The 23,581-nt window shown below is 31.4% G+C and overlaps 2 protein-coding genes and 1 long non-coding RNA gene across 3 annotated transcripts; all 3 read left to right on the top strand.

The window, feature by feature from the left end:
• The first annotated feature begins 2,381 nt into the window (after positions 1-2,381).
• Positions 2,382-6,597, top strand: LOC126702004 (polygalacturonase-like). The gene is made up of 4 exons (XM_050400543.1): positions 2,382-2,813; positions 3,861-4,150; positions 4,711-4,939; positions 6,231-6,597. Exons 1-4 carry the CDS (start codon positions 2,391-2,393, stop codon positions 6,453-6,455), a joined length of 1,167 nt encoding a protein of 388 aa, XP_050256500.1. The 5' UTR covers positions 2,382-2,390; the 3' UTR covers positions 6,456-6,597.
• A 2,414-nt stretch (positions 6,598-9,011) lies between these two features.
• On the top strand, positions 9,012-11,620 carry LOC126702041 (uncharacterized). Its single transcript, XR_007647640.1, has 3 exons — positions 9,012-9,176; positions 10,481-10,528; positions 11,384-11,620. It is a non-coding gene; the product is annotated as an uncharacterized LOC126702041 (long non-coding RNA).
• Positions 11,621-15,899: 4,279 nt separating this feature from the next.
• On the top strand, positions 15,900-18,617 carry LOC126702166 (polygalacturonase-like). The gene is made up of 4 exons (XM_050400824.1): positions 15,900-16,358; positions 16,915-17,204; positions 17,779-18,007; positions 18,115-18,617. The coding sequence occupies exons 1-4, from the start codon at positions 15,924-15,926 to the stop codon at positions 18,331-18,333; spliced, it is 1,173 nt and encodes a 390-aa protein (XP_050256781.1). The 5' UTR covers positions 15,900-15,923; the 3' UTR covers positions 18,334-18,617.
• The last annotated feature ends 4,964 nt before the right edge of the window (positions 18,618-23,581 follow it).

The following is a 23,581-nucleotide window of genomic DNA, read 5'->3' as shown; positions in this document are numbered from 1 at the left end:
TTTATCCTTTTTATTTTTTTGAAAAATAAAAAAATATATTTTTAAATTATAGTATATGCAAATTATTAACTTTCACCCAAAAAAATAGAAGAGCCTCTAAGCACGCGAAATGTGTGTGCTTAGAGGCTAGTTAAGAGATAAAAGAGTTTTAACAAATATGTGGGGTCCATTGTTTTCAATTTACTTACAACTATATCATTAAAAATATTTTATGTATCCTGAAAACATCTTTTTATCCGTTTCAAAATCCTATTCTAAACTAGGAAAATAGGATACAATTTTTTAAAATAAATTGTATCGAGAAAATATTAGCTAAACAATAAATTCAAGTATGAGACCCACCATTTTATAAATTACAATATATATATATATATATATATATTTAAATACTCTTACCAAACAGTCAAAATACACAAATTTGAAACTTTTCTTGAGCAAATTGAAATAAAAATAGACAAAGTTAAACTGCAAAATTTTTGGACCATGGAAAGATGAAAATCAATTTCTTTTATAATTGTTTTTCGTAATTTGGAGAATAACAAGATAGAAAGAAGTTTTCCCACAAGCAGTTTTGAAAATTCTGTCACTTTGAAAGGTTTTTTTTTGTGTTACTTATGATAATTACTCTTTATCAATAGGTTAACATATTAATTGATTTTTTATATAAACGGCTTCGAAATCTGAATCTGTTCAACTACAAGAGACTAAAAACACTATAAATTTATTCCTGAGGTTTGGAAAGATTAGAACGAATGGATAAATCACAAGAAAATAGTGGAAAAGTTTTTTGGAAAATGGACTTGGAATTCCTTATCACGTGAAACTGGATCTAGTAGTTCTAATCACATTTGACATGAATGAATGCCTGTGATTACTACTTTAATAAGAGCTAGTAGTAAAGGTACGACCCTGCATGCACATTCTTTAGGAACTCCTTCTGGTTCTGGTATATTAAATATTAAATTATGTTATTGCCTCTGCATGAGAATGAGCCATATTCTCGCCCAGTTCTCCGCTAATGCTCCACGTTTCACATGACTGTCATTGAAGGCTCCGAGTGTTATACACTCAACGATATTAATTAGTCTAAGCGATCCTTGCAAAGCGGGTTATCAATAATAATAATAAGCTCAATTGTCTTTTAAGGATTTCCATGCTGTCTATATTCCGAGACACCAATGCACAAAGAAATTAATGGACTATTTTTTATTTTTTATTTTTTAGAATCAAATAAATTTTTTTTTTTAAATAATTACAACATGCTGCTAACCCTGCAACTCGAACCCTTTTCTCCCTAGACCCCCAAGCCCTTTGTACATGGGGAGAAGTCAATTCAACTATAAGACCTTTGGCTAGAATCAAACTAATTGAATATATGCCTAATGGTGAAAAATTATCTTCATTAATTAATGTTCATTTGGTTCCACTACTTAACAATAATCAAATAGTGCTATTAGCCTACTACTACCTCAAATCACTTGCCCTGTTATATGAGGAATACACAATACATATACCAACATTCAGGTGGCCTAGTTGGTAAGATACCGGGTTAACAAGTCTTAACAGTTGGGTTCAAAGTCTCAAACAACTAGTTGTGTGTTAGTATTCCTTATATCCTATTTTCATCCCAAACAATCGACCTAAAAAATAAGTTTCTCACATAGACCGGAAGTATGGGGTCTCGCCCAGGAGCGAGTAAAGTACTATTATAGCCACGCCCAAGTAAGAAAACCATACTGGTCACCCCTCTCTACTCTTTCTTTCTTTTTTTACCAAAAAAAAAAAAAAAAAAAACTCAATAGACATATATCAAATAGATTACAATGTAATATAGTGTTAAGCTCGAGTTTAGTACTCTAGTGTATTAAACATGCACGCAAGTAACACATTGTTATTTTTAAACATGTGTCATCTCTAGGGCACCAAAGTACTACAAAATACAACAATTATGATAATAAGTTACATAATTATATTGAACTTTTAACTATGAATTTTTATTTACATCCATACATAGATTGAAGTATAAATTGATATGCACTATATTAATTAATGTACACGTGACGAAGTGGCAAACTGTAATTGGTATAACATGATCACTTAGCTTAAGAAGATTGTAGATGCATAATACTAGTGTATCATGTGATTATTCATAAAATATACAAGTAATTTTTTTTTTTTTTTAATAAAGATAATACAACATAATGCCACCGTACATATTATTAAGACTTAGAAGTACTTGATGCCGTGAGAGTAACATTTAATTGACTTATTTAAGACTTAAACCAATATTAAACAAGCTGTAGTTCCAAATATCCAAGACTATAAATTGACTCCAAAATCCATGATCCTCTTTCATCAACCTAGCTCACTCTCTGGTCAAAATTAACAAGATGGCTACTAGACTCATAGTACTGTCTTGTATTTTCTTAGCCTTCTTTCAATCATCAAATGCGGCATATAACGTGGTCAGTTTTGGAGCTAGAGCAGATGGGAAAACTGACTCGACGCTACCATTTCTTAGCGCATGGGGGTCAGCATGCAACTCTGTTCGATCTGCCACTATTTACGTTCCTAGAGGGACTTTCTTGCTAAAACCAATAGTTTTTTCCGGGCCATGTAAGAGTAAAATTGTGTTTCAGATTGCTGGCACTCTTGTTGCCCCATCAGATTATTGGAGCATTGGGAATTCTGGAAATTGGATTTTGTTCAACAAGGTCTCTTGGGTTTCAGTCAAAGGTGGAATTATCGATGCAAAGGGAGCTAGCTATTGGTCTTGCCGGAGAGCTGGAAGGAGTTGCCCAACTGGATCAAGTGTATGTTATTGCTTGCTTCTTAATCCTAGTAAAAGAAAAAGTGAGATTAATTAATTAGTAATACCAACTCAGTTTCTTGCTTAGTTCAATGTGGAAAATTACAACTATTGATTGCTTGAATGATAAGCTAGTATGTACTGACTTGATAGTATAGATATTAGGAAAATGTTAAAATTATTGTAAAATAATTACAAATGGATGAGATGATAAATTTGATTAGTTTACTTCTTTTTTCTTTTCTTTTTTGGCTGAGGATTAGTTTACTTCTCAAACCTTGAAATGAATGAACTATTATTGAAAGTAAGATTAGTTAATTATAATTTCAATTTAGTTCTTGTTTAGTTCAATATTATAGGAAAATATGATTATTAAGTCTTGAATGGTAGTTTGAAGATATACATACCTAAAAAAAACTATCATAGTTTTGAAACCCAAACTGTTCAAAAAATTGGAAAAATGAGATGTTCAAGATTTTTAAAGTCGAATTGGAGTTTAATTGAGGTTAATACATAATGAGTCATTTTATTATTTTTATTGATTTTCCATATCTTACCAAGTCAAGCTTGTAGCCTCGTAGTTGACATGTTGGACATGCATTTCTTCCAAGAGAAGTCAAATTCTAATCTTGGTGTATTTTAAACATATTAGAAACACCATAAAGTACTAACTAGAGTATTAAATTACAAGGTTCATGACTTGTTTAAAAGTTAATAATTAGTAAAACTAATATTCATAACAATGCTCAAGAATTTCCAATTAAAACTAATGATAGTACATGTATTAATTAGCATGTTCATTTTCATGACATTTTTTTTTTTATATGTGTTTCATTTCTTCTCATTTTTTTTCCCTGATTGATTAAATGAGTTAATTAATTGCTTTTTTATGAGGGAAAGAGTTAATTGCTTGAATGCGAAGTATTACAACTAATTCCAGTAGAACAAAGCATGTGCATCATACTGATCGATGACCTATTAAAAATTTAAAAGGTATATTAAATTTTTAATACAAATATTAACCATTGCCTACATACCTTGTTTATTCCAGTCAATATCGTTCATGTGGTCAAGCAATATCGTGGTGAATGGCTTGAAATCAATCAACAGCCAGTTAATTCATATTGCTATTTACCATTGCAACGATGTTGTTCTTCGAAACTTGAAAATTACAGCCCCCAGCACGAGCCTCAACACCGATGGCATACATGTGCAATCCTCAACTAGGATCACCATTAGTTCAAGTATGATAAAGACAGGAGATGATTGCATATCCATTGGTCAGGGCTCTAAGAACTTGTGGATTGATCATATTGCCTGTGGCCCTGGACATGGAATAAGGTAATATCGTTGAAATTTTTTTGTTACATTACCGATTCAAATTTTCTTTTTGTTCATTTAATTAATTATTTAGTTGTCAATAGCCTTATTACTCAACGGGCACTTTTTAGTATTTTTACGAAAATGTTCAGATTTCAAATCTTTTCTCTTTACCGTAATTCAAATATATACAAGAAAGTTGTACTTTGTGATTAGGTTTTTTTTGCGCATGTGTGTGTCAGATACCCTCAAAAAGATTCCTAGTGATCCTAATAACAATTAGCACTGCTACTTAACATTGCAAATACCCTTTTTAAGAAGGAATTTTAACTATTTGTGATATTTGGGCCCTCATAAAGAAAAACATTTCTTGGATTGAAATCAACAAGCCCAAAAGCCAATAACTGGGTTTGGCCAGCCCAGTGTGTAAAACTGTTTCTATATTGGACTTTTCCTTATCTTAAAAGCCCAAATATTAGCAATACAAACCATTAAAATGCTTTTAACTTGTCCAATATCTAAATTATATGATACTCGTTAGCATCATTTCTCATTGATCATTTTTTTTCAAATTCTCACAGCATTGGTAGCTTGGGCGATAATGTCTATGAAGATGGTGTGCAGAATGTAACAATAACAAGTTCAGTTTTCACAAGAACTCAAAATGGAGTACGAATAAAATCATGGGCCAAGCCTAGCAATGGATATGCAAGAAACATTGTTTTCAGGAACATTATCATGAGAGATGTTTATAACCCTATAATCATTGATCAAAAGTACTGCCCCGATAACAAAGGCTGTCCAAATCAGGTACCTATTTCATTTGCAATAAATTTATGGCACATTAGCCACAAGTTTTATTTTTTCAACAACTATTTATATGACTTATTATGCTAGGTACAAAATAAATATAATATCAATAATAAATTAAGGTGAAAGTGATGTTATTCCGATCATAATAATCCATATTAACAATTATGTGAAAAAAAAAATTGTAAAATATATTATATCACTAGTATTACACTTATTTTTAGACAAAAGAAACTGCGATTAAATTTAGAAATTAATCACTAGTTGCGGAACTACATGGAGGCCCGTGCAAGCCATGGCCCCCAAGCCTTTGGAAAAAAGAAATGCATTCTTTAAGCTGAGAGATATATATATATATATATATATATATATATCGTTATTAGTAAATTATAAGAAAAATAGTATCTAGTCTCCTCAATCTTTTTGGAAGGTATATTATAAGCATATCTATTGACAATACCAAAAAATATTAAGGTATAATCCTCTCAAAGTATTTGTATTAATAATGTCTCTCCAAATTTTATGCATTTCTCATTAAGCCAATTAGTTTTCAAATGTTTTGATCGCGTCTCTCTGATTTAACATTGATTTGATCCTAAAAAAATTCCCAAGATATTGTTAACAAATTATTAAATAAGGTGTTTTATATAATATTGGCATGGTTTATAAATCACTGACCACGTGATATGTGATTTGCAAAAATATATATTCTCTTATGTAATTGTCTTTTACATATAAAAAATATCAAAGTAAGAATAAAAAATATAAAAGTATTACTTTAAATTATTCAAAATATAAAAGATAAAGACATAAATTTTTTTTTTCAAGGCTTATCTCGCACGCATACTTTAATTTATAAGTATAGTGAATCTAAGAGGAATGGATGAAAATTGTGTGATTAAAGTAGTCCTATATCAAATGATTATGAAAAAAATGATTTTAAAGCGCATGAGGTGTAATTAGAAAATAGTCAAAGTTGATAAAAATATACATTTTTTAAAATACTATACAAGGAGGTTATTTTCTAAGTATAAAAATAGGCATTGTACAACAAAGAAATATGTCATACTTCAATATTAGTTCTAAAAAGGAACCCTTTTTTTTTTTTTTTTTTAGAAAAATTATCTTATAATTTTTGTAATATTCATATTTTTTTGATGGACTTTTCCCGATTAATTTTTCTAGCTCCACCACAAATTATAACATGGACTTTTCCCTCAAAATTTCATTAGTTATAAACCATTAATATATATACATTGTTCTTTTGGCATTTCTCTCTTTTTTTTACTAGAATTCTGGCGTGAAGATTAGTCAAGTGACCTACAAAAACATAAGAGGAACATCGGCCTCGCAAGTAGCCATGAATTTTATTTGCAGTTCTAGTAATCCATGCAATGGGATCAAATTGCAAAACATAAGGCTTACTGACAATAAAAGAGCTGCAACATCTTCCTGCACCAATGCCGCTGGGTTCAGTAACGGAGTTGTCATTCCAAGGAGTTGTTTGCAAAAGTAGTTCTTGTTTTCACTGTTTTTTTATGGCCTTGTTTGGAAATGACTTCTCTCTGTTAATTTTTCAATAATGACTGTAAGGGGTTTATTGATCCTAATTATTCAAATTTTCAAGAAGTGGGAAAAAATTACATTGGTTTTAGCTAGTAGGCAGTAGAATTGTTTTGACATATACATGTCACCAAATAATTCAAGATCCAAAAATTCTACAACTTTGGAACAAATTGGATTTCACATTTAGTTTTGTTTTGCAGGATATAATTAATGTTTTTATAAAGAAAGTTTTTATAGAGAAAAAAAAAAAAAAAAAGTAATTAATGTTTTGACAACTTTTTTCATTTTTCATAAAAGTAGTGTCAAAATTTTTCTAAAATTGATTATTAACCAATGTTCTAAGAGCACTTGTTAGCATGACCCTAATTAAATTGATCATATTTTAGAAGAAACAAAAAGAAAGAATTACTTTAGACCCTCAATACAGAAATAGAAACTTTGCCCAATTTATTTAATTAATTAGTATAGACGAGATTCGCTCATGTTCCTTATTTTATAGCAAAAAGCTAAAAAAGTTCAACAACCACGTGTGTGTGTCATTCATCAGAAGAAAAAAAAAAAAAACCACTTGTGTCTATATATATATATATATATATATATATATATAACATGCAATTCAGACATGAAAATTGACATGAATGTTAAGAATGTATAGGACATGTAATTCAATGATGAGATTTTTAAAATATAAATTCTATAATAAATTATTGAATGGTGTATATATATAATTGCTCTTTATTACAAAGCAAAAGATCAATAGGTTTTTTTTTTTTTTTTTTATTAGTAGAGCCAAGATTCGTTCGTTTCCCTTATTTCATAACAAAAAAAAAAAAAAAAAAAAAAAAAAAAAAAAAAAAACAAAAAACAAAAACAAAAACAAAAAAACAAAAAACTTCAACAGCTGAGTGAACTCAAAAAACCACCATTCACTTCCTAGGCTAGTCCTTTGTGACTCTAGAGTCTACTCCTAATTCATCTGATCACTGCTTTATTAAAAGAATTAATCCTGTAAACAAAGACTTATCCCCCCTGCATACTCTATTTACAAGCTAGCTATCTTCTCGTCCCAATTACTTGTCACTGTTCAGTTCATTGTGACTTTCTGCATGATGCATCACAACACTACTCAAAGTGCTCTCTGTATATATCACACACTCAAAGAAAGAGAGAAGGTGAATTAATATATAATTTCCACAAGTTTCTTCCAGACATATCCTTGAAGGAGAACAATTTCCACAAGTTTCCTTATCTTCCTATATCCATATTCATAAGCTTTAACAAAGTCAATCTCGCGCATATGGATTTCCCAATGGCACTTTTGCTTTATACATATTTATAATTGTCAACTTAATTTCTTTTAATTTAATAATAATTCCCATTTTATGCTTTGGTTATGTTTTTTAATTTATTTCTAATATGTACCTATTTTTTATTATATCTTTTTTAGGAAATTTGTATATTGACTTTTTTATTTTAAAAATCTATATTTTGAAATATTCCAAAATAGAATAGAGGATTAGCAATTTAGGATCGAACCGGTATATACTTATACTCAAAGATGTTTTAAAATGAATGGTAAAATAACTTGATTATATCGTTTTTAATATATTTAAGTATTTCTAATTATAGTTTTTTTTCCAAAAAAAAACCTTAATTATGGCTTCATTATTAATGAACATAGAGGTTGTCTAATGATGCAAAAAAGGCTGAAAATGCATGACAAGAGCAGTAGATTCACTACAAAACACGCGGGTCTTAGGCCGCGTTTTCAAAAACGCGGCTACAGACAGGATAAAGCCGCATTTTTTAAAAATGCGGCTTAAGTTATTCACATGAAGCCGCATTTCTTACGTGCGGCTATAACCCATGTCTAGAGCCGCGTTTTTAGTGTGTATAGCTGCGTTTTTTGAGTTGAAGTTATTGCCGCGTTTAAAAAACGCGACCATAGGACCTTCTTTTTTTTTTTTTTTTTTAAATCTTATCCATGGCCGTGTTTAAAAAACCCCACAGCTCCAGCTTGCCCAAAGCCGCGTTTTATAGACGCAACTTTAAATTTAGTCTGAAGCCACGTGTTTAAAACGCGGCTTTAGTTTGGGATGGGGCCGCGTTTCTTAAACGCGGCTTCAGATTGGGATGGGGCCGCGTTTCTTAAACGCGGCTTCAGATTTTGCCTATAGCGCAGTTTAAAAACGCAGCTTTAAGCTTTGTATAAATAGGAAACTAAAACATTTTCAACCCTAGCCTCCATCTCTCAAGCCCTCACCCTCCATCTCCGATCTCAAGCCCTCACACCCCACCGTTATACTTTTGTACTTTCATCATCGGATTCTGAATCACCTTTAACAAGAAGCTATTCTCAGAGACTCATATCCGATTCTGCAAGGTACGATCTTCTATTGCTTTTCATTTTCATTGCTTTTCATGTTTACAAACTTTGTGAAATATGACATTGGAACAGGGGACTAAGTTCAGTTTTGGGGGATGATTGTTTGACCATGTCAGGTGGTATCCCTTCAAGCTGTGCATGATTGGGAGTTGAAATCATTGGATTCATTTTTGGATGACTTGTACTCTGTTCAGTTATGCCAGCATTAGGAGGGTAGGATGATTTGGAGTTTTGTCTAAGGCTCAGGCTTTAATGTTTGAACTTTTTACGATGCTTTGCGAACAGGTGGGGGTTCCTCCTTTCCCTGGTGAGTTATTTGGTAACTTTTATTACGTTTTTTTTGTTTTTTGATAACTTGAGTAGTTTTTTTATAAGTATTAGTTTAAAAAGATAAAATCATTAAAATGAAAAGCCAAGGCCGGATGGTTTGATGATTCTGATCAGATAAAATGAAAAGCTAAGGCCCAAATGTTTTAAAATAAAAACTCTCAATACAGGCAGGATGCATAAGTGAAATAAGAGGAAGGCCCAAAAATTAATCAAAATGGTTTGTTATTCTTTATTTTAAAAATAGGTCCAATACCAATTTAACAGGCCCAATATAATGTTGAAAATGGGTTTACTTGAAAATCAGTAGGCCGAACATAGAAAAAACCCAACTTCAACTTGACTATGTCACTTGAAAGTGAACTATGGTTAAATCTCATATGGATAGTATAATATTGACGGATAAACTATAACTTTTTTAAAAAAAAAACAGTTATTTAAGAAGAAGGTCAAATCATCAAATGTAACCTAAACCACTTGTAAATGAAATATACTATTTTGAGTTTGGTTACTGACAAATTCTAATGACTTATGATCAGAACTAAAAGGTCAGTTGAATTATTTTATAAGTATAGTTTTATTCTTACTCAATTTATTTTTTAAGCAAAATTCGTTAAGATAAAGACAAATTAATCCAAACGCATTAGAAATGAGTTTGGGACTTTCTCTCTCTTTCTCAAATTATCCTAAATAAATAATAAATAGCATAAAAAAACTTAGTAGTTTCTTCCACCTTCTTATTTCATCATTAACAATGGAAAAAACTCACTATTAATGTGATAATGACTAATTAATAATCACATAAAATTTTAAATTAAATTTAATTATATTTACTACTTTTTTATATTGAGAACATCTTTTTAAGATTGTGGGGTCAAAAACACAAATTAGTAAGAATGCCTTGCTTTCTTGATGTGCACAACTAAAAAAGAAATGTTAGTTTGGTTTATTTATATCCTAGGATGCATAGATACTCCCAAAATGGAAAAGTACCTGTGTCCAACATTGTATAGGTTGGATATGGGAACAAATGTATACTATACGTACCCAGCCAAGAAATTTTTATTTTTATTTTTTTATTAAGATCTTTTTTCTTGTTTGGGGGGGGGGGGTTATTTTGTACTTTGATGCTCTGAAGTCTGAATCCATTTCATTGAAGCCAATTTTGTTGCCTATTGGGTTCTATTTATGCATATTTACCATTTTCTCTTGATATTTAACTATTTTTCAATTCATTTATCAATTTGTTTTCAATGGCTTAGAACAAGCGGATGGAGCCTTCAACTGAGAAGAAAACTGATGATGAAGAGGTATGTTGGTTGAACAAGAAATATCACAATTAATTTTAGATACATTATTTTCAGCTTAGAATAAAAATTATTTATCTAAAGCGGTCAATTAATTAGTATGATATCAAAAGACAATAACAAATTTGATTTCCTAATTAATTAGATGATAGAAAATAATCGATGCTCAAGCCCAAGCCTATTTTTAATTAACAATATATTTTGTACAAGATTGAAGTTCATAGCAAGCCCAAGCCCATTTTTTATCCCAGCCAAACTCTAATAAGTAATAATTAATAGCTACAATTAACCCATGCATAGAGAACAACGTAGTGCCTTTGAAGTTCTCGCTCATAACACAACTCTCTCTTTATGTCTCTGACTCTTACAAAATCCAAATGTCTCCTCAATTACACAAACTCATAGCTTTCTACCTCTTGCTATTCTGACTTTTGGCCTTTCACTTTTCCGTTTCAATCTCAATCTCAAATACACGACCAAGATGTTATCCATGCTTGGCATCAATATTTTGCCAGATGCATATTATCAATTTGGCTATTAATACTTAGTCTCTAAAAAGATTCTATAAACTTGAAAATTTTTAATATTAGTTCTTATCCTTCCAATCTTTGAACTTTTTTTTTAACCTTAGTTCTTGTGTGTGTGTGTGTGTGTGTGTGTGTGATGTCTTGGGGTGAGGGAGAGGAAGAGAGGCAATGAAGTTGTGGAAAACCCAATTCGGTGAATTTGCAGAAAATGAGTTCAATCGTCGAGCCTTTTCTATCTCAATCTACCATAAAGTTTGTGTCTTCAATATTGCTTCTTTTTTCCCCCCATAGTTTCCTTTTGTATACTTATCTAACTATCTCACTTTTGCAGGTCTTACGAAACAATCCTGAGTTTCACCGCAAACCATGGCCAACCATAAGCAACAGTGCGAAAGATTTTGTAAAGAAGTTACTGGTGAAGGATCCTCGGGCAAGACTAACTACAGCCTAGGCCCTATGTATGTATTGAATTTGTCTCTTAGTAAATATCAATTTTGATTACTTCTGGCCTATTGGAATTGGCTAATGCAATTACAAAAATTTTTAGGCAATAGAGTTGTGACTCAAACTGAGATTCTTTTAGTTTTCTTTTTATTTTACAATTTAGTCCCTGAGAATAGTTATTGTGTTATGTTCTTCCCCCCTTTTATACTCATAAACATTTTGGGGGGGGGGGGGGATATATGAATATCTTTCATTTCATTTTAAAGCTTGTTTCTTTGGTTTCTTTTATATCATATTCAGATATGGATTTCTTTTTTGTTATGTTTGGTTAAATGCCTATTTTGATTTACTAAGCAAAAGGTTAGGAGTCCCAACTTAAGTGTTTATTGTGTGGGTGGAGATCTTGTAAGGAATACAGTAAATTGAAATTGAAAACAAGGATTTCGTTTGAGGAGAGTTACATTGATAAGAATTTGATGATTTATTTGACAGTGAATGTCTTTCTTCAGCATTGTGCTGATTGATCCTCAAAGGAAGGCTATTTGTTTTACATGTGAATGAATATGTTAAAGGGTTTTGTATTGCTAGAAAGTTTTTAATTTTAGTTGTTTCTTAGTTTTCAATTTTGACTACAAGGTTAAGTTTAATTTACTCTGCAAGATTAAACTCAGGTGTGGAGGTCCTTCTTAAGCAATTTGGCCTAGGAAAAAGAAAAAGAAAAAGAAAAAAAGGGCTATAAACGCGGCTAAAAATATGTCCTATAACCACATTTAAAAAATGCGGCTATAGTTGTCACCTATAGCCACGTTTTAAACGCAGCCATTGGTCCGATCCTATAGCCACGTTTTAAACGCGGCTATTGGTCCAATCCTATGGCCATGTTTTAAACGCGGCCATTGGTCCTGGTCTTAGGCCACGTTTTAAACGCGGCCATAGGTTCTAGTCTTAGGCCACGTTTTAAGCGCGGCTATAGGACCTAGTCTTGGGCCGCGGTTAAAAAGTGTGGCCTAAAAAAACCTAGCTATAGGCTATAACCACGTTTTTTTTTACATATAGCCGCGTTTTAAAAACGTGGCCATAGAACCTTTTTTTTGTAGTGATTGGGAGATCGTCCTCCCAACTAGCACTTTGACTTAGAGTATCCAATGATTCCAATCTTTACCAGTTTCTATTTTCTTCAATTTTCCGATTAGTTTTAAGATAAATACAAGCTTAGACTTGATTTTCAGCCACTTTTTGCTGCAGGAAGAAAAACAACATAATCAAGTTATTCTACCATTGTTTTTAAAAACATCATTGAGTATTGATATATAGTTCCTGTAGTTAAAAATGAATGAAAACGCACTATACTCTTATGGAAAGTTGCATGCTATAGATGGAATAAAAATAGGCTGCTTTAAATTATTTTATAAACGAAACACATACAATACAAGTTCTTTTTGCTTAAATTATATTTTTGGTAATTCTATTGTCATTCATAAGATGAACATTAATTAATATACATGGCTATTTAATGGGACCAAAATTTTATTATAAAAGAGAGAGAGATCTTACCTCGAATTTGCCAAATAATAATTATAGACGAAAACATAAATGGGTCTAGGAAGAAAAAAAATAAATAAACAGATTCAATATTAGATGAAATTTAAAAAAAGACAAAATTTAGTTATAAAATTGAATTGTATATTCTTTACACTCTTAATACACATGTCAAATTTTGTATCAATTGGATATTATTTACTATATAATCTATAAGCTTGAATTTTATACATAATTTTAAACTACAAAAACTAGCAATTTAAATAATTTATTGATAACATAGTTATTAATCTTTAACTCTCTAGAAATTTTGCAAGTATGAAAAATATAAGGAGAAGATGTAAATCCAATAGTGGATTGGTTAAAATTCATCTCAAATAAAAAGATATTAAATAAGGTTTTACAACAAATTTTATAGCTTAAAACTACAATAAATTTTGTAGCTAAATTTTGTTTTTTTTTTTTTTTTTTTAATTCTTACAGTTTAGATGAGATTTAGAACCAATATTCTTGGATCACAATCCCAGCCGAAAATTTCACACGTAAATTGGAAAGTCCCTTGTTCATGCATCAAACCAAGAAATTAATAAGATCAAACTCTAAATTTCCAACTCCTCGCCAAATTTCTACTCCAAATCCCTTGTCCAAACACATGACTAACAATATTAAAATTAATGAATATAACATTTTGAGCTTACCTTATATATTAAAGTGGAAGTTAAGAGAAAGTTCAATCAAGAATATAAATTACATTTTAATTTCTCTCCAATTTCTAATTAAGTATTATTCTAATTGTCCTATTATTTATTTGATGCCAAATGTTTCTATATTTTAGTTACACTTCACCTTCATGTTAAATATCATTCCAATTATATTTAAAATGTGCATCAAATATATATATATATATATACAAACTCAAAATTTTTTTTTCCTGAGAATATATAAACTCAATTTGAATGTATTACTTTTATATAATATTATGAATGTGTACACTTGTATGAACTCAATATATAAACTCAATTTATGAATATTTCATGCATTAGCAAGGGTTATAATTTTTAAACTTGTTTTTGTATTCAAATTATCACCAAGGTTCTCAAGGAGTCAAGATTGGATAACTTCGGCATTAAAGAACACAACCGCCAATTTCCAGCAACAGTTTAGACCTTAGATCAATAGTTTCGTGCCACATCAAATACACACACTACACCCGGTTGACTGCTAGAATATCGGCGAGCCTACTGCCGATTAATCTTCCGGGTTTCCTCCGCGTGTTCACGTGGCAAACACTATGACTGCCCATTCATCTCATCCTCTACCTAAGCCACTATCTTCTAACCAAAGTCGCCATACAAATACACGTCATTGAGGTTCAGGTACATAATAGATAGACGTACAATGTTTAATTGCGTGATTTGGTATTTATATTTAATTATTACAGCACATTGATTTGATTTAATTATAAGAAATATATGAAAGAATAAATAATGACATGCATGAATATTACAATATCCTAAAGTTTTATAACAGAAGGAAATATGAAAATACAGAAGAAGAAAACGAATGGTTTGTTTAAACTAGTAGGAGTGACTGTCAAATATGATATATATGATTAGCCAATATGAACTCACTAAATATTCAACAATATTTTATGAATAATGAACATATTAAATTTGGGTTATAATTAAACAAATTGAGCCTATTCGATCAATATAAAAAAATTTATGACTAATTCATGTAATCGAACACAAGTCAAGCTCAAATGCATCACCAAACTAATTAAATAACATTTTGTTGCTTTATTCATGTTATTTTTAAACAAATTTGAGCTTGGTCAAGTGTTACTTGGTTAATTTATGCTTTCTTCATATATAATAAACCTCAAGAATAAAAATTGAGCTTGATCAATTAGTTAGACTAAATTCAATTATACTTGAATTTATAATTGTTCAATTATTTAGATAAAATGACTATCATTTATTAAATTATAAAATTGAGATTCACCATTGTTGTATTATTTAAATCATTTATAATTTTATTATAAAATAAATTATTTACATAATAAAAAAATTACAAATAATAATATATCTTATTAACTTACTATTTATAAAATTATAATCTAATCTCAAGACTATATAAATACACACACATATATATATATATCTAAACATATGTTATTATTTCTACTTAAATCAACATAATATAATTTTTGAGTTTAGCTCATTCAACAGTCAAAGCTTAAACATGAATTTTAGCTTGACTCTTTTGCTAAATAATCAAATATAAACAAACTTTGAATTGAATCCAAATAGTTCATAAACAATTCAATTCATTTACCCTCGTAATTACATAATGATTTAATTTCAAACAATTCATCAAATAGATAAAATCCAAATTAATAATAAATATTAACTAGGTCTCTTTTTTCTTTTCTTTTTTTATCAATACTACCAATATATATATATATATATATATATATATATATGTATATATATATGGCCAATCACCAAAATGAGAAGGTTTTGAACCCAAAAAACTCTTCCTTGAGATGCATGCATACAAATGCTTTCTGCAATATATCAGATTTGTTTTATACTCATTGTTAAAACATAACCAGAGAAATATTCACATGTACTCTTCCTTCCATTCTTTCCGGGATTCATACCTTATCACATGTCACCGTACATATCATATATACCTTCATGTACTTGATAACGTGCCAATAACACTTTTCTTTGCTTGATTTCTAAAATCAATATTAAACAAAAGTATGTTGACAAATAGAAGCATAAAAAGAATGGCATGCACTGTATTTAAATACCCCTAACTGCCAATTCCGTTTCATACCAACTACCTCTCTCAAAGGTTAAAAAGTAATAATAATAGAAATGGCTAAGCTTACTTTCTCTCGTGTTTTTCTCTTCATTTTCTTCATATCCTTCTTTGTTCAATCATCAAATGCAGCCTATAATGTGATCAGTTTTGGTGCAAAGCCAGATGGGAAAACTGAGGCAACAGAAGCATTCCTCAAGGCATGGCAATCAGCTTGTAACTCAGCCATAGCCTCCACCATTTACATCCCAAAGGGAAGGTTCTTGCTAAAAGCAACTGTTTTTAGAGGGCCATGCAAGAACAGAATTACAGTTAAGATTGACGGAACACTTGTGGCTCCAACAGACTATCGTGCACTTGGGAATTCAGGGTACTGGATTTTGTTCATTAAGGTTGATAGAGTGGCAGTTTATGGTGGCGCTTTGGATGCAAAGGGAGCTGGCTTTTGGGCTTGCAGGAATTCTGGAAAAAGTTGCCCAGTTGGTGCTAGGGTACATTAATTACATAACTATAACATCCAAAAAATAGTAGAAATTATCTGTTCTGCTTTATGTTTTATCAATCGCAGAATATTGTGTCTAATTTTTATTTTTATTTTTAAATTTGATTATTGTTCTTTAAAAAAGTTACAAGATGTGATTAATTAATATAAAATGTAACACTCAAAATAAAACAACTGATTTTTATTCCGGAAAAAAAGGCAAGTGTTATTTTGTCATATTTTGAAGATTTGAAAACAAGCTAATTGACTTTAAGCCCACTAATTAGTTCTGACCATTTCTTTTTTTTATTTACTTTTTTCTTATAAATTATGAAATTTTGTCATTGAGATTTTTTTAAGTAAACATGTACTTGTGTGTATATATATTGAGATTACAGTCTGACTTCTCTTATCAATAGTTTTTCTGCCTCCTTCCCTAGTTGAATTGCACAAAAGTTATATTGAATTTCGAAAATTAAGTGGACTGATGAGCATATTAATGTTCTTGTATATATCAATAAATTCCTATAACTTATTTTAACAATGCAATTTGTGTGTCAATGCAGTCAATAACATTCAATTGGGCAAACAATATTGTGGTCAGTGGCTTAACGTCGATCAACAGTCAGCTTACTCACCTTGTAATCAACAGCTGCAACAATGTGGTGGTCCAAAATGTGAAGCTTATCGCTCCCGACCTAAGCCCAAACACAGATGGCATTCATGTGCAGACCTCGACCGGAGTTACAATCAAGGGAAGCACCATGCAAACTGGAGACGATTGCATATCAATCGGTCCAGGCACAAACAACTTGTTGATGAGCAACATTAAATGTGGCCCTGGTCATGGTGTAAGGTACGTAAGCAGATATATTCTTAAAATTAACCTATACAAAAATAACAATAATAATAACATTAGGTATGGATTTTACTACAAAATATTTACAAATTTACATTCTGTCTATGCACTCAAATCAAATAGCAATTTATTATGGCTTTTAAGTAGAGCTTGTGGTGTGCTTTTATCTTAAAATACCATTTCATCTCTCTTGAGCATGCCTTTGTTTCTCCAAAAAAAAAAAAAAATCAAATAGAAATTTACTAATTAATTAATTATAATAAAAATTATATTTTAATATTTTTAATATCTCTAATAATAATTTCCTATTTGTTAAAAAAAAAAAAATTGGTCAGACAATCCATCGAGCGAGGCCCAGTCTAATTATGGAGTCAGAGGCATTGCAAGCCCTACCATAGTCATAACATTGGGGCCTTACAGGCCCAAGATTATTAATAAATATTAGGATGAAAACTTCAAATTCTAAATAATATTTTTTTGGCTGATTAAAATAAAGATATTCATGGCAAAAGTCACCAACAACATGCATTAATATCAAATTGATTATATACGTTTGTTGTGCCTGTTACAGCATTGGTAGCTTGGCCAGGGAACTCAACGAAGCTGGCGTCCAAAATGTAACGTTAACGAATGCAGTATTCACTGGATCAGACAATGGATTAAGGATCAAGTCCTGGGCCAGGCCCAGCAATGGTTTTGTTCGGAACATTCTTTTCCAAAACATTGTTATGAGAAATGTTGAGAACCCCATAATCATTGATCAGAATTATTGCCCTGACAACCAAGGTTGTCCTCTACAGGTAAATTATTAACCATGATCTTTTTATGATAATATAGCTGTACATTCAACAATGGAGGTCGATTATATATTTCATGCTCTTCATTAATTCTATGCTTTTCTTAATAGAGCTCGGGTGTGAAGATTAGTGAAGTGACATATAGAAATATACAAGGCACATCAGCTACAGCAGAGGCTGTGACATTTTATTGCAGTCCAAGTAGTCCTTGCAGAGGGATCAAATTGCGAGACATCAAGCTTACTTACAACAATAGGGCAACAACATCATCATGTAAGAACATTGGTGGAACAAGCAGTGGAGTACTTGTGCCAGAGAGTTGCCTATAACTAAGATTACATGTTCATGAACCATTTGTGTACATAATATAATATAAATTCCATGTGTGGGTCAAGAAATAATGTTGGTTAAGATTAGCTTTGTCCTTATCTTTTTAGTAATGGGTGTGTGCACACCACATGGAAGAACATATTAAAGCTTCCATTGTTGAGTACTGTCGGGTTACTTGTTAAATTTAATCCAAACGAAAAAGTGTAGCTACACATTTTTTTCTATTTTTTACTTTTTTGGGTCAGTGAGAACAAATTATATCTGAATAATATATGAGGGCATGATGTTGTGATGCATATCCGAGATGTAATCGATTGGTCTCTATTTTGAGTTCCCAAGACTTGGGGTAAATCAATCTGTTCATATATGGAATCTTGAAATAAAAGCTTTTAATAATTTTTTTTGTAGTCCCTTAGGTTCTATAATCATAAAACAAATATCAATAACTTTAAAACACAATATATTCAAAGTCAATATTAATATTATTTGTCATAATTGTTACATAATAAAAGTGACGTTATTTTAATTATAACTTACTGTAACAAATTACAGTGTCTCATCTATTAAGAGTTAGAAATAATTTACTTTGTGAACAGTTGCATGGTATGATCAAAATCACAATTGCTGATTCAGAGTTGGCTTTGCTCCAATTCAACCTATATATGTGCCTCGGAGCAAAATGAAGTTGGCGTCTGATTTTCCTTGGGACTAATAGTCGTGGGTCCTAGTTTAGGCTGGACTCCATTCTCATAAAGGGTTTTGATCGTCCAACTTTGACTAGACAACGATGGTTACGGAGTAGAGAGAGTATAAGGTTCCTCTGACCATGAAACCTAACACATTGTACACGTGGTTAGATGACAGGGTCCCACCAGTCAATGTCATTTCCTACTTCTCACATGCTATTGTGGACTTCTTGTCAGTGGGTTAACCATGCATGTTAAATAAGAAACCTCTTTTCATTGGGCTCATTAGAACATGCACAGTAGAGTTAAAAATTTAGCAATTTAACTCTATCAAAAGTTATTTTATCTATTTTATCTACATATGCTGTAACAGTGGATCTATTTTAGTTTTTAACATAATAAAATAATAGAACCACTACAATAAAATAATATATCCCACTACACACAAAAATTCACAGTACCAATCACAACCACCTCTACCGTTAGCCACAGCTACAACCACAGCCACAACCACCACCAACACCACCACCAGTCCACAGCAAGAAAAAAAAAAAAAAACCCAAATCTCCCAATTTTTTTCTTCAACCCAAACCAAACAAAATCAATAATCACAAACAAAATCAACAATCACCAATCACAAACAAGCACAACGTCGGCGAGCTGGGTCGGCAGAAGGGGTGGGTCCGTGAGCTAGGTCGGTAGAGAGGAGAGTGACGGTGAGGCGATCGACGACTTAGGACGGTAAGGCGATCGACTGCTTGGGACGGTGAGGCGATCGACGGTGAGAGGAGAGAGAGAGAGAGAGAGAGAGAGAGAATTAAGTAATTTTTTAATGGGTGGGGAAGAATAAAATAATATATATTTTTTTCACTCTCATGAACAGTACATATCTATAAATAGATGTGCACTGTAGCAGTGGAGCTAAAATTTTTAGATTTAGCTCCACTGCTGCCGCAACCTTTTTGTGTTTGTGAAGCTAAATTTTAGCATTATACCTATATAGCACCACTGCTATGAGTGCTTTAAACTATACCCTAATAATCGATTTAAAAACTTGATCTCTTTTTTTTTTTTTTTTTTGGGTTCAAATTCTGAGACCCTTTGCTTACTTCCTTTCCAACCTTTTGGAATTGAAATTAAAGAATGGTTTACTATGTGTCCGTTTGTTATAATTAATTTTGTCAATTTATTTTATTATTCAGTTTATTTTTACTATTATTTATGAGCTCTACTGTACTTTTTAATACTATTCATGAATCTTATTATACTATTTCAACTAACTGTTATATTTATCTATAGTATTTTCAGCAAAAAATTTCAGTTTCAACAAAATAAACGAAACCCAAACAAACCCTAAGATGGTTGGCTATATGACAGCATATCCAACTTGTTATCTTTCTCAATTACTGTTGCTTTGATTTATGGTATCATATGTAACACTTCAGCAATTTAACGTCAAAGAATGAAATTTTAGCCGGCCAGACCAGTCAATAAAGGATGCACTTTGCAAAAGAAAAAAACACCCGTCTCTACTTAGCATGGTTGCATGATCATAAGTCATCGTCCCCAAACAAATTTTAGGTACATATCAACTCGTAGATTGAAAATGATAATGATAACGTCGAAAATGTAATATGAACACTCTGGCATGTAGTGTATTGATTAATATAAATAGATAATAAAAACAACAGGAAAATGTTAAAAAGTCAGCAATATTAGGCCAACGGTTAAATGAGCATGCATGATGAATGAGGCTTACATAGACATTACATATGGACATATTAAGGTATCTTGATCGACTTTGATTATTCGAGAACTAGCTAGAAGGGACAGAGAAGACAATTAACCATGACATATGGCTGCTTGTGATCTAAGATATTTTTTATTTAAACAATGTTACTCTCAGTCCCCACACAATTACTTTTTGATTGACCTTTTGAACATTATATATTGTGCGGTATGGGTTTTCCATGGGGCCACAGAAATGACAGAATAGATACCTTATCATCAAAGTCTGGTTGGGTGGAGTTCCTTTTAGAACATTTTTCAAGCAATGTCTTTTTTTTTTTTTATAATATATATCACTCGTATTTTGATGGGTTATCACTTATAATCATGGTAACAATACATTGATTAAGACATTATTCGAACCCACAGTTATTTGTTTTGCATCAGTTTATAAACTTAATTTTTAGTTTTTTAACTTTTATGTACAGTTTTATAAATTTTTATTTTTTTTTCAAAATATAAATATATTTTAGCACAATTTTAATAAAAAAATTTCAACAAAAATTAGATAAACAGTTGAAACAAACACGCAGTTAGCTTTACTTTTTCTAACTCTAATGGATTACACAAGGATGTTTTTGTTTTATGCATTATCGTTTAGTGATTTTGTCCTCTATAGGCAACTTCTACGAAGCACCCCAACTGCCTTTTAGAGCGACTTCTAAAAATAGCGTCACTTTCTTATATCATTGGAAGTTTTGAAAGCTTCGACATACCAATACGACAATTTTTTACACATAGATATATAAAATATTGTGCACAATCTTCGAAAAATCTCCGGGTCTACCCATAAAGAAAAAGTTTAAATGTAGCACAATATTCATATCAAAAATAATTTATTGCAGCATATTTTTGGATTAAGATAATCCACGTGGATATCCTATTTCGGAAGAAAGATTGTGCACGAAACTATGAAAGCACCTCGATGATTTAATTTTCAATCATTTTGAGGTATCTAATTCAAATTATTGATACTTTATTTAGAACATGAGAGAATAACTCAATTAGAAAAAGATCATTTAGGTCACATTATCGTTCTAAGTCATATTATATTTCGATTACCAAATTGATTATAAAATTTGAGTAGGGAAAAACCCAACCAAGTAAAAGTACGCACCAAAAATAACCTATACAAACTACAAAGAGGAATCTTAATTAAGGATAGTTTTTTTTTTTTTTTTTTGGGATGAGTTAATTAAGGATAGTTATGAGACTACTTTCACTTTCATTGTATTAATTCTTATTATTAAGAACTTTTTTAATTTAAGTATCGGAGATATTAGGCCAATACTACACCAATGTCCCTCACTTTTATCCTTTTTTGACAATCATTTTGCGTTATTCAATCCCTTAATTAAGTAATACGACCAATTAAGTACCAAGGCCTGAGCACCAAGTCTAGAGAGATTGTTACTCCCCATTATGGGAAGTATAATTTACATGTACTTATAATTATGGATATGATGGGGGCAGTTATATCCACCATTAAGGAAAATTAAAACCACAGTGAATAATGACTAAAAGTAAAGAATTACCATACAAAAGAATCTATATGAAGGCAAATCATGATAAAAAACAAGTATGAAACTACTTTAACTCTAATTAGATTAATTATTTCTATTGATAACTTGTTAACTAGACGTTGGAGCTATTTGACCAATACCAAATCTGTGGCTCCGAAGTCTTTTCTTGCATGTGTGTGTGGATGATAAAAGCTCAAGGTCATTTTGGTAATTGCACACACCAAGGATGGTACTACAAGTGATATTGTACGTATAAACAGTACCGTTACCACCACCAAGTTTTTTTCCTTGGCATCAAATGTGATATAACTTGTCCCTTAGCGGGGTTCCCAACTAGCTAGGAAGAGTGCTCAGCCTGTCGAGGCAAGTATAGCTTGTACTTATAATTGGTACAGTTAAGGCACCTCCAGCAGCTTCTCCAAATTTTTGTATTATTTGGAGAATAAACAGTGATGTTTAACTTTTACCTACCCATTTTTCAAATACACTTTCTAACTGATTCTCTATTATATTCTCTATCTCATTTAAATATTATTTTTTCATTCATTCTTTATTCTTTTTTTATCATCATTTATATATTCATTCCCAACAATTATATTTTTCAATGAAAAATATTATATTCACAACATTTTTCGTAAGAGCAAAATTTTCCCAGATTGCTCATTTATGGAAGCCCCAAATAACTCTAGTGGGTCCTATGCATGGAGTAGTTTACTCAAGGGTAGGGTGGTATTGTGGAGAGGGGCCCGTTGGAGAGTGGGCAACGGAGAGTCCATTAAGATATGGGAATACCCTTGGCTGCCTAGTCTTAAGCACCCAAGAATTTTATCTCCAGTCATAGAGAGTCTTTATGATGCTACAGTGGATTGTCTCATCAATCCATCATATAGGAGCTGAGATAGAAACGTTGTAGCTGGTTTCTTTGCTCCTTTGGAAGCTGAGTTGATATTGAAAATCCCACTGAGTCCCACCAATGTCGAGGATAAACTCATTTGGCCTCATGTTTCTAATGGAGTATATACAATGAAGTCCGGATATCGGTTTCTAGCCCAGGAAAAAGCAGGTCCTCGGCCATCTTCTCAGTCTCAAGCAGTAACCTCAAACATTTGGCGTCGAATATGGGGTCTCTCGGTGCCGAACAAGGTCAAAAACTTCCTTTGGAGGGCATGTAAGGAAGCTTTACCGGTGAAGAAGAATCTGGTCTGCAGGAAAGTCATAGCTGAAGACATGTGCTGCCAATGCAATTTGGA

The sequence above is a fragment of the Quercus robur genome, chromosome 10 (assembly GCF_932294415.1).
Source record: "Quercus robur chromosome 10, dhQueRobu3.1, whole genome shotgun sequence".
NCBI classification, from domain to species: domain Eukaryota; kingdom Viridiplantae; phylum Streptophyta; class Magnoliopsida; order Fagales; family Fagaceae; genus Quercus; species Quercus robur.
Note: the sequence above shows the minus strand (reverse complement) of the source record. Positions and strands in the feature narration are given on the sequence as shown.